Here is a 13,305-nt window from a genome sequence, read left to right as displayed (position 1 = left end):
CACCACCATTATAGTAAAAATTATCATATTTTGAATGAATATTTACACCGTGGTATAAAATTATACCACGAGTGTTGATGCTCTCATATGAATTTACTATATTTTACTTCTTCTCAAAATTTTACCACATTTCTCACTTCTTTTTATCTTCTCTCTCCTAAACTTTCAAGATCTCCCAAATTTCTCCTAAAAAATCAAAATTCTCATAGATCTCAACTAAAACATTAGATTTAACAAATTGAAGAAAATTATTTTCAAAACAAAGGTTGAAAATAAAATTGTAAGCTATTTATGGAAGAAAATGAAAATACAAGTCCTAACTTTTTGCCTTACTCTTCAATTATTTTCTTTAGTAGTTCTTGAATTCTTATAATTTTTTTTATCATAAAAGTGATATATTGTAATTATATAAGAATAATGTTTGGTATACACTATTTGTGTTACATTATATTAATTTATGGTGTTTTGTTTGATTACAAAATTGCTGAAATTAAAAAATTGAAAACAAAGTTTAATTCTCCTTATTTTATGGATAATGTGATCTATTTTGTAGGATTATAGATTCGTAATTTTAATTGAAAATTATTTTTGATGAATGTTCATTTTCCTTTACATAAATGTTCATTTATATATTAGTAAACGGTGATTCACATATTAATAAACGAGTTAGAATTCTAATATTGTCTAGTTTTGGCCACCTTCTTCATATATTTTCTATAGGTCTAATTAATTTAGTTAATATTGAAAACTATATATTTTTTATGCTTGTTTGAATTTTAACACATGTTCATGTTCATATTGAAAGATGTTCATTTATATTTTAATACTTGTTCATTCTCATATTGAACATGTATGATCATTTTCTAACAAATTTTTACATTTTGGAATCTACTAAATAAATGCTTATTTCTAATAATTTATGAATTCATTCTAATTGGTAGCTAGGTGATACAAAACATCTTATTCATGCATATGATATTTTTAATATTGATTGCTCTTCCTTATGAAAGTAAACCAGCCGTTTATGATCAATAATACAAAACTCAATGCTCATATAAGAAAAGCAATATGTTCATAAACAAAAATCTAAATGTTCAAACAACTTCATAAATCGTGATATCTTTCGATTTCCCGAACAATAATATTTTGTACCCTAAAAAAAATAGAGTGGTAAATTAGGACAGATAAATTTGTAGGGGGGAAGAGTAGAGTCCCAAAACATGGCTTTTGACTATTTTCATAAAACTGACCAAAAAGATAATTTAAGATGAAACCGGGTAAAGTAATGATCAAACCAACACTTATCTTACAATTCATTCTTAAATTAAAATTATTAATGTTCATTTTCATATTGATAACTGTTCATTTTCATATTGATATATGATCATTTCATTTAATAAATGTATACATTGTGATATTAATACATTGTAAATGTTCATTTTTGTATTGATAAATGTTCATTTTTATTTTGATTGTATTGTTATTTCAATTTTGATAGATATTCATTTGTACACATATTTTAAATGATACATGCTCATAACTAAGAACTATTGTTGTCCACAATTTAGCCTGTTTAACGCCTTTTGTTACTAAACAGATTTGGGAGAACTATTACCCTTATAAGGTTTTTCTATATATTTTGATGGACAAATTCTCAATGTAAGGCTCCTTTTGCTTTGTCTCAAAAAAAAAAAAAAAAAAAAAAAAAAAAAAAAAAAAATCTTCACATTGAGTCATTGTGATGAAAGGAAAAAAATGAAAGATTTCAAAGATTACCCAAATCATTTGGACCATAGCCAGTAAAGAATATACTGCTTACTGTAACATTTAAGAATTAAAACTTTATTTAAATTAAATGAAGCAGCCCACTTGAACAGGGTGAAAGGATTTTGTGCCTCCCCATCCTCTTCCTCCTCCTTATGATCAGGATCAGCAAGGGATCAACTTCTGTTAGTTGTAACAAACTTAGTCTGTCATATACGTGGTACGAAGTAGTTGGTTATGTAAGCATTGCTTTCTGTAATGAATTGAGCTTAGTATAAATATCTCTTCCCTGTTGTAATATGATTCTCATTCATTCAGATAAATAATAAATCTCAGCCTCTCATTACTTCTTTTTCATTCATTCTGCATTGACGTGTGTAATCTTTTGCTGAACGATTCGCAGTCAAGTAATGATATTCGAGTTCCTCCTTGGGAACTTTCATTCAAAAAATTTTAAAAATGATTTCATAATTGCATTATATGGAGTGAAATAGGAAACAAACTACTTAATCTGTACATCCACAACTTCACAAGCGTTTGATTCAAATTACTATATAAAGGTTACAAAAATATAGAATCGCCAGAAATGGTGACTCTTCTGCAATTTTATCTGAGATATACATTTTCCTATAATTCAGCAAATCCTCCTACTGATAAGGATATATCCTTGTGGATAATTCAGTATACAGGACCATTCATCTTCTGCTCATATGCACCTCTTGAAATTGAAGGATTCTTTGCCACTTTCATTAGCAGGGTTTCTCCACTTCCTCTCATATCACAGAAAACTATCCCACGTTCAATGCCAGTGTCGTAGAATTATGTTAAAGAGGTACAAAATACAGATGCTTGCCACCATTGTTCTTCATCTATATGAAACAATTGTCGCAGTTTTACCTATATTAATTACATTTATCCTGTTAGGTTCAAAGCTTGAGAAGGAGGATATTTATAATGTACAGAGGGATTAGAAAATAAATTGAAATACCTTTTGCGTTTACTCTTCAATGCACTAGAGCTTGAAGGATTACTATGCCAGTTCCTCTTTCTTTGATTGATGAACCAATTGTTGATCTGCTTTAGCTGCAGACCTGTCTCCTGTACCAATCTCGCCTTGTCTTCCTCCTGCATATATTATTTAGATCAGTATTTTTGTTCCTTATATGACAGAAGTTGAATGGAAGAACAGCATTTTTGTAACAGTGGCCAAATACACCCCAGCATATCATACAGACTACAGCAACACAATTACGAAGCATCTTTCTGTATACATATATAGAGATTATACTCTTACTGTCTAGATATGCGTATATAAGCTACATATACATTTACATTAGTAAAATCTCTCTACTCACAAGCCACAATGAAAATAATCAATGAAATGAGATTTTACCATTAAGCAAAAGTGATGCATGACATGATTCTAAAAGTTCCCAAGTATTAAAACAATTTAATCAAGTCCAAATGCCTAGTATAGCATACAAGAAACTACAGCTCCCATGATGGTAAAAACGTTTTCGATCCCAAATAGCTTACCGTTGGGTATGGCCACTTAGAATGTGATTGCCACCAAGCCTTTAAGACAGAGGTGGTGTCACCAGGGAGTTTTCCTGCTCTTCTTTTGCGCAAGATTTCTTCTCTTATATCCACAATCTTGTCCTTGTAGCCCTTTTAGAAAGAAGAACAAACATATTAGTGACTTGCACAAGAAATAGCCTAGTTTATGCCCTTATGTGCAACAATGTGGCTTGCCTGTTTTAGCTCATGCTTCAGCTCTTGCCTCACACGCTCCATCAGTGATCGTTCACTCTCAGTTGGGATGAGGGGTCCAAACCCCATGGTGTCTGCACCGTCCAAACCTCCATCGAACAAGTTACTATCACTTTCTATGGGATCATCTTCATCATCAGACATAGTAGCCCCTGTGCCTTCACCGGGAGAGACTCCTGCACACAGGAAAGCACAAATTACCAACATCAGTATGCTATCCTGGCGTCAACAAACTGAATCAATACCTTTTCCTCCTATCACTTGGACAGAAAGTTGAGGCATATATTTCATGACCCAAAAGATAAGTTCCTAATTTTTGCTATACATCACCTTCATCGAAGGCAGTAACAGAATAACTTCACCCTAAGATGCCCTCAGAAGATGGTAAAGAAGAAGGTAAAACATCTTTCAGAATGTCATTTTTAAAACAATTTTCAATTTCACTTGGTTACTTTTAAAGTCCAGCAATTGCAAGAATTTTAAAAACGGAGATCCAGACCAGACCAGACCAGACTAATACAAACATGATGGGAAGTGGTCCTGTGATCATTTTCAAGCTAGAATCAAGTACTTGCTCACACCAATGCAGAGGGGTTTTAAGGTTAATGGGAAAGGTATATGCACCTGTCAAGCTTTGAAGAGATTGCTCAATTTCCCAGCATGCCATCACAGCTTCCATTGCATGGACACGAACATGTTGTTGTAGTTGCTCTTTAAAGGAACACAGCAACAGAACATACTGTGTCTACAGTGTCAACCAAGATAAAACAACATAAACGTAAGATATAATCAATAACCTCCCTCTAGTATATAACTTGTTCCATCACCAAAGCAATCTCAGGTTGTGTTTTCATAGTTAAGGGGAAGAAGTAGTTGCAAAAATCAGTAATTACAGCCAGGAAAACCATGTGGGAAAATCTTCAAATATGGGTAGCACAAGAAGTTGTTGGAAATTACATACTGTTCAAAAATAATCACACCATGAGAAACAAGATTTTCTATCATGATGAGTGTCTGCATCTCAACTGTACTAAAGCATTAGGAGGTGCCATCACAGCTACTAATGCAGTAAGAAATGTAATTGTAATCTGTCAAGAAACTCAAGATTGATCCAATCCACCGAGGAAAGAAAATACATTAAGTAGAAAACAATTCTATAACTGGTGTAACGATGTGTTACTGCCAGTACAATTAGTTCCTATACTATTCATATCTTGCCTTTTCCAAATCAAGAGTAAAAAAAAACCCCAAGTAAATATGCTGTAACATCTTGCGGGTGATTGAAATATTACAATACTACAGTATTTTTCAAATCACAAACTCACATATGATGAACATCCATTTGACCAGTTTATTATACTTACTAGTTTAACCAAAGAATTCTGACATGAAAAAAAGTTCCATGCCACCATAACATGTTTCCCACCCAAATAAAAAGTAGTATACCACTTTCACATTTTTCCTCAGCATCATCATGATCAAAGCCTTATTCATTAAACAGTTAAGTGAAAATTTTGTCCATGTTACCAGTAGTAGCATTGCATCCATCCTTAATAAATTTCACTCAAACTATCCCTCAACATAATAATGAAGATTGAAGATTTATAAACCACACCCCCACAAAATGTCACACTCATACCTTGAGCTTGATAAAATGATTATACTACTAAGTACTCACACACTTCAATATGTCAGTACCATCTTTAAAGTGTTATAAACAAGTAAAATAATCATTGACAATGAGAATTGGCAATCCGTCTCAACTGGTACACATTAGAACATTGCTATTAAGAATTAGGACTATCCCCTCCATCTCTTTCACTAAGGTTGGCAATGCTCGAGGAAAACCAAATATTTCATGAGAAGAATCATCTTTGCACACAAGTTCTTTTTTACCCTAGAAAAAAGGTAATTTATCACTGCATACTAATAAGATGCCACAAACTTTGCCGGGATTCTGGAAAATTAAAAAACATTAGAATCAATGTGATTTGAGACATCGAATTTTGGATAGTATAAACTATTAAGAAGTTTCTGATCAAAGACATACAAAGTACAAATTAGAATAATGCAAAACCAACATACAACTGTACAAGTTTGAGTAATACATGCAATTTGAGGACTTAAATAAAAAATAAGAAAACCAAATTGCTTATTCCCCCCATAGAAAAGTTGACATTAGAAGAATCTTTGTATCTATCTTCCTTCCAAAAGGCTGAAACAGCAGAATTTCCATTGGGATGAGGTAAAAAACAAATGCATAACGATAGCTAAGATTGCTAAATGCCAAAAAGCAACCCACCTTCTTCATTCCTAATATTGAATTCCATAAACCCACCCTCCCAAAACCCTTTTTTGAATTTATTCAAGCTTGTTTCAATTCAATCAACACGGCACCTTCTCCCAAAAAAAATGCCACCAAAAACTCCTCTTCCTACATATCCTACTATGTCTTTATGACTCCTAATGCCATACTTACTACGACTCAACGAGTACTAGGTGTTTAGGTCCCAAGTTCGAATCCCCCTTGGTTATGAATGTTGAACACATCTTTACGTTTTCCCTGGACCCACATAGAGGAAAAAATTCACATCCAACAAAAATCCGTCACCACTCTTCATAACAAAGGTCCAGATGTCCGCAATCTTATCCTACTCAAATCAACACCACTAAGGAAAAAGAAATACATTTAATTCTATCAAAAAACTAGCTATTTTTTTCTTAAGAATTTCAACATGTTGAAAACTTGAAATCATACAAAACCCAAAACAAAAAGATTCAACAACCTATCAAGTCAAGCATGACCCCATTTTAATTTATCAAATAAAACCTAACAATCAATTAAACACCACTCCAACATATCAAATTATACTCCATAATCCATATATTTCCTAAACTCATTAGGAAAATCATTATGTAATGTAATCTAAAACGGATTACTCCTCAATCTAACTCCAGAATAATTCAATTCATACCATAATTAACCAAAAATTAAGCAACAACAACAAATTGATAATAATAATATAAAACAAATTAAAAATTATATACCATGAATTGGTCCAATTCCTTATCATCCCCAACCATAGTATGACCACTTCCAAGAGCAGAATACTTGGCCACGACGTTCTGCGACTGATCAAGCTGCGCACCAATCCTCGGTATCTGGTCCACCGGAGTTGCGATCCTCAAACACGCAACATGCGCCGCTAACAACTGCTCGTAAAGCGGATGCCCTAATATCTCCGCCTTAAACTTCGCATTCTGCCAATTCACTTGCTCACCTCTATCTCCTCCACCACCGCCGCTGTTTCCGGCGCCGACAGAAACCTCGCCGTCTCCGATCTCCGGTTTCCCTGTCTCCTCATTGTGAGTCAACTCACCTGGTTGTGTCGGAATCGCCGACATCCCTGCTGAGTCATCTACTGAGTGGAGGTTTAAGAATTTACTTGCTCCGCCGCCAGAACCGCCGCCGCCTGATGAGCCAAGGATTGCCGAGGTTAGCCAGTTTGGTTGGTGAAGCTGCTGTTGCTGTTGTTGCTGCTGTTGTTGTCGTTGATGGTGGTGGTGTTGTTGGTGGTGCGCCGACATGTTTTGTTGTCCGGCGAATTGTGCCGCCATTTCCGACTGAGAGAGGTGGTGGTTGTGATGATACGCCATTTTTTGAATTTCAGAAAAGCTAAAATTGAAAATAAAATAAAAAATGGAGGGAAAGATTATATTTATAAGAGGCGGTCCATTAATATATTAATATAATAGGAGTATGTAATATAAAAACTATAGTAATCGTATAATATAAGGTGAAGAAGAAGGAGGGAGTTTCAGAGAGAGGAGAGAGAAAAACTGGTCGGGAAAATGGTGGGAGAAGAGAAGGTGATAATGAGAGAAGTTTTTTTTTTTTTTAATTATAAAAAGGAAAAAGAAAGCCGCCGAAATTAAATTATAATGGAAATATTTAATTTTATTATTATTTGGGGGGACCATTTTAAATTGGAAAATACTGGGTCGTTGATTTTATCTAATTTGATCGAAAGGTTAGATGAGAGACAACGTGGATATATTGTCGTTTCCATGTCGTTTTTGACATATTTGTAATTTTCTTTTTAGGCACAGGTTTTTTATTTATTGCACTACAAGTAGTAGGACTACTACTAGTCTACTACTACTTCAATGGTAGGGGCCTGGGGGATAATATTCTACTATTGCCGATAAATAATCTCAACTATTATTTGTGTGCGGTAAATAATCTGTACGGACTAATCATTTAACGTAATTTTTTTTGGTTAAGATTATTTATAATCACTGTATGTACTTGAGTATTTATGCTTAGATAATTAAATGTACTACGAAAATTTATAGCAGATAAACAATTTAAAGAAAGCGCGTTTGTTAGAAACTTTGAATTATATCAAATGAGTGACTTAGGGGAATTTGCTTACTTTGGAATCATGCACGGCATTGGCAATAGCTTAATATATACTACATGATGGTATTGGGAAATTTATATCATCATTGTCCATGCCCAAGTTATATCTAGTAAGTAAGTCACTGTCCACTGTGACTAAAAATAATTTGGCATTAGCTAAAATATCAAATTATATGAAGTTAAGATCCATTTCACATCATTGTAAGTTTCCCTTTTCTGATTTCAAGTTACTTGGTTAATTATATGTATGTGGTTTATATTTTCTTAGTCGAATTTAAATCTGGTCACTGATACTTATACATGTATGTGACTATGTGAGAGCAACATTATTTTTCTCTTGAATATCTTAATTGGATTCTTTTTAGTTGTTACATAATACATAGATGTGACCATCGAAGCAAACTAATTAAACCCAAAATAAAATATACTTGAATGAAAAAGATAAATAGTCGAATGCATTATATATGTTGTTAGTAATGAATGATCGTGAGTCATAATACTAGGATTATTACTTCTTCCTTTCGTTTAAACTTCTAAATCAAGTGTAGCATAGATTCATATGCAGACACTTTTACTAATTAGATAATGATGAATAAAGAATAGTCCAACTTTTTAGTGAATATGACCTAGAGGAGAATATATAAATATCTTATACTACTACTATTAGATTTAGAGTGATCATTGATCATATAACTCCACTCAAGTACTCATACATCGTGTATGAGTATGTATTTTACTCATTTTGCCCCTAAATACATTGGTCATAAATTTAACTTAAGATTAGAGTTTAAACTAATATAACTAATCATCATCAATCAAAACTCATAATAATTAATCATCGTATATATAACAATAATATAAAGTCGCACTCGTTTAAAATAAAATACTAACTATATACTGTTTTATATTATTCGTAGCTTTTGGGTATTATTTATGAGGTATTATTTATGAGATATAAAATATTTTACATTTGCAAATAATATTAAACAACATGTAGTATTAATATAAATCACAAGATTATTGATCTATTGTTACTCCAAGAAGAATTGAATGGCATCTTTAGCAAAATATAAGTGAAATGAAATTGTGAGAGGCCATTATTTTGCATGCATTAAGATGTATAGTAATCGATTTATCGCATATACCGCAAAGCTATTATTTGATATAAGTGCGTTTGCTAGTGAAAGTAAAAGAAGGGGTAGCAATATTAAGCATTGTTAAGCTAAATTAAAAATAGAGTTTTGGATTTATTTTATATTAAACCTTAAAAATGACCACACAAGAAAGACATTTGGGCCCTCGTATTTGGAGGTTTAGCATGGATTGAACCACTTGAAGTCACATCAAGAGCCTTTTTAGAAGCAAATGTTTAAGATTTGAAGTGATAAGATCGATGGTGTAATTCATTGTAGTTGCATTATTACAAATTTAAATCATTTTTTCAAGAATTGGGTGTCGTTTCAATGTTTACCCTAAGAGTTACAAACAATCTTAATTTCTTTGCAAATAAAGACAACAAAGCTTCTAGCTCCCTTCTCTTCCAATAAAATTACAAGAGGCTAGTTATATTGCAAAATGGATGAATGTAATTGCCAAAATTTATTTAAGAGTTATATTGTTCCAAGCCCTGGCAAATTTATTTTGTTCTTAATAATACTCCATATTTCATTAATACTCCAAGGTTAATAAGGGTTAATCAAACTCAAATAATAATAATTTAGCTAAAGCTACAATTCTGTATAGTCAAATTATCGCACTTAAAAAAAAATAGAGGATAGTACGGAGTAAAAATACTCCGTATATATATACTCGCCGGGGGCCACAAATTTTGTTGGTACTCTCCGCCACTCGCGGAACAACGACGTGGAAGATGGTAAGAATCGGACACGCGGCGCTTGTAAAACTAATGGACCACTGAAGTAGGGCCGTAAACTGTCACGCGCCGTCTCTGCGAATTGAAGTTGTACACGTGGAGAAATATAAGTCATGAGGACCACTTGATGAAATATTTTTGATTCTCATTTACGGCCATGTCAGCTCAGTACCACTGTGTGGAATGGAAGGTCTACTGTATACACGTCTACGCATATATCCCCACTCCAATAGTAATACTAGGGATAAAATTATCTACCCCTTCCATTTTATAATAATTGATACTCTACCTATCAATGAATACAAAGTTTGAGAAATACGGTGAGTACTTCCTAATTGAATGAGTTGATTTTATCGAACGCTTCATAATAAAGTAATGTAGGTAAGATAATTTATTTTTAATTCATCGAAATATTAGTGGTCTATTACTGTTTTTAGAAGTATGTCAATTGAGGAGCAGACGACATAAAAATGTCAGCTATTGCTTAATACAAGGAGTTTTTATAAAAATCATTGTACGACATCACTCTTAATGTAAGAAGGTGGTCATATCATCTTTTAAGCTCATTTCTAGAATAATCATAGCTAGTGATCTGATAATAGAGTGATCGTTTTATTTTTTTAAACACCATTTGCAGGCAAGTACTAGACTTATAGCATAGTTGCATGCTTTAATGTGATTAAATTAAATGTGTAATTTTGACATTAGTTAAAATTAAAGAGCTTTGACCTAAAATTAAATGCCCTACTTCAAGTCTACAACCTTAAGAGTTAAGAGACTCAAGAAGATCTAAGTACCATAAATAAGGAATGTGAGTTTCTTATCTTAAATCCTATGTATTGAATTGATTGAAGACTTACCACTTGGTTGTTGGTGCAGTGGTGATTGAGGCTGTAATTGGTAAAGACGATCGTGCGTTCAATCCTCCCACAACAACAATTGGGAGGGAATTGGAATCTAACTATCTAGAAGTGAGGCTCGAATCCGAATTAGCCCTAAGTTGCCCAACATTACAGTAGCTAAAAGTATTGTAATTAATTTAGTACTCACTAATGACTTTAAGTTTGATTGGAAAGTGTGTGGTTGTTCTTGTTGATCCATCAACTATATATTTCTATGTATTTATATATAGTTTATACCTATGAACTATGATATGATGACATGTATGCCATTTTGTTGGACTTATTGGATTGAGGTACTCCTTAGTTTATACTCCGTAATATATTAGTTTTATATGAAAATATATGTGAGGTATTTATCAACATATGTACCCTGTGCTTCTTATATTAATAAGGTGGAAAAATTTTCTAATTCCATTTTCTAGTTTATATTCTCATTCTCTGATATATTGTAGCTAGGAGTGGTTTTTCTTGTGTGATTACCTATAAAATACACATTATATAATTTAATTAGTTGTTGTAGACATACGAGTACATAACTAACCATAAGCATTATTCTTATAATACGTCCCTTTAGTTAAAAAAAAATAATAATAAATAAATAATAATCTTCCGTTTTAAAAAATAAAGAATAACAAGATTCATAAAATTGACATGCTAAATTTTCAACTGACATGAAACAGTATAGGTAGCTTTTTTACTCTATTTGTATAACTTTGGTCTTTGGATGAAGATCGACAACGAACCACCCCAACCCTTTTAGCAGTATTCGGTGGTTAGCAAACAAAAATAAAGTACCCTTTTTCAACATGGATGATTAAAAAAGATGTATCTTTTTTTTTTTTTTTTTTTTTTTTTTTTTTTTTTTTTGAATATAGTCAATTGAAATAATCGAGCTTGTTTGATTGAAATTTTACACTATTGCTAAGAAACAATCAAATTAGATTTATTTTTAATTTTAAGATATATATGACTAGGAATTAGGATATTTTGTATATTAACAGCTATTAGCCGACCCCATTTTTTGAATTAAAATTTCAATTTTTATTGTATTTGTACGTGTATTCACGATTATAAATTAAAACCTTGATAAAATAAAAATAAAAAAAATCCTTAAACGTTAAAGATGAACACAGGATTTGATGTGTTGTGTATGTAGGAGTAAAACTATAGTAGGAATATAAAAGGAAGTTAAGCATGCATGCTTAAAACTGTACGTAGGTCAGGCTTGGCAGAGGACGTCTGATATGAGAGTGTGAAAATAGGAGGTGCCCGGCTTTTGCTGAGACCGCCGCCGGCCAAAGTTAAGGCACTCTGCCTTCAATTCTGAATAATGAGATCAACTTTACTACGATCGAGTAGCTAAATAAGCTTGGTCCACCTCTTCTTCATCTGTATTTTTGTGTTGGAGGACCATATTAAGCTTTTTTACTGCTTTACTGTGCTTTGAGTGGCAGATTAATAGTAACTATTCTAATTTTTGTGTAATGTTGTCGATCATCTTTTTTAGTGTCATAGATCAGTACAATCTTTTCATGCTAGGTAGGTTCAGAATTTTGGCATGGTACGTAACTATAATGGTAATAAGCTAAGAGTAAATTGGTTTAGTGGTAAGACAGATTTAAAACGATTTTTGTTCGTATGAACGTAAACTCAATCTTTAAAGGGATATGAATCAAGTGGCATGCTGAAAATTGAAAGTGAATGTTTTTTTATATCTTGATATGCTCCAACTAACTGTAATGATACTCCGTATTATTTACTATCTCCTCTAAATGACTCTCATTTAATTCATAAATTTCATTACGGCTTGATTGAGATAATATTACACCATACCAGCAAATTTTAACCTAATTAAAATCCTTAGTTAAACTCGATTGATGAATTAGAATCACTGGACGACCAAAGCTAAGTAGCTGACTCGAATTCTCACCTAGTTAGCTAATCTCAAACCATGATTATTAATGTGATCCGAGAACTAGATCAATCCAACCAAGATTAAATACATAAGAACTTGGAGACCAACTAATTTTGGTAATCGTACATACAAGAATAATACAAGCACATAGAAATCAAAAAAGAAAAAAATAAAAAGATACAATTGAGTCGTCAATTTTTGGTACATAATATAGTCACACACAAAAACTGAGTTTGACAAAGCCCCATTGCTTTCAAATTTTTACAGTAAAGAATAATACTTGGTACGTAGTAGAATTATATTGAAGAAAACACGGTAAGAGAATAATAAAAGGCGTGAGAATTGAATTACATTACATTACATGGTCCCCTACCCTAATTGGAGCGCAGCGTGCCCTTGTGCCAACGGCAATCTTCCACATTCCCACAGTGGTCACGCACGGCCCCTCTTCATCTAAGGTCCCCTCCCTCCCCCTTTTTTTTTTTTTTGTCATCCTCTTGTGTACGTCAATGCTTATTTACGTCCATCGATTTGAAATACGGGGGGCATTTGTTTGATTCTTTTCGCCAAATGCCCCTTTCGCTAAAGGGTATGTTTTACATAAGTGCGTGTGTCACACATGTCGCAGACTGACTCTATATAGCTGTATAAAGGTATG

General features: G+C 32.7%; 1 protein-coding gene across 1 annotated transcript; it reads right to left on the bottom strand.

The window, feature by feature from the left end:
• Positions 1–2,255: 2,255 nt before the first annotated feature.
• Positions 2,256–7,418, bottom strand: LOC145591086 (homeobox protein HD1-like). Its single transcript, XM_081647474.1, has 6 exons — positions 6,583–7,418; positions 4,159–4,279; positions 3,517–3,710; positions 3,301–3,432; positions 2,753–2,889; positions 2,256–2,661 (listed from the first exon to the last, which is right to left on the bottom strand). The coding sequence occupies exons 1-6, from the start codon at positions 7,189–7,191 to the stop codon at positions 2,658–2,660; spliced, it is 1,197 nt and encodes a 398-aa protein (XP_081503600.1). The 5' UTR covers positions 7,192–7,418; the 3' UTR covers positions 2,256–2,657.
• Positions 7,419–13,305: the final 5,887 nt, after the last annotated feature.

The sequence above is a fragment of the Chenopodium album genome, chromosome 18, assembly GCF_948465745.1.
Source record: "Chenopodium album chromosome 18, dcCheAlbu1.1, whole genome shotgun sequence".
In the NCBI taxonomy this organism is placed as follows: domain Eukaryota; kingdom Viridiplantae; phylum Streptophyta; class Magnoliopsida; order Caryophyllales; family Amaranthaceae; genus Chenopodium; species Chenopodium album.
This window is presented reverse-complemented; position numbering and strand designations above follow the sequence as displayed.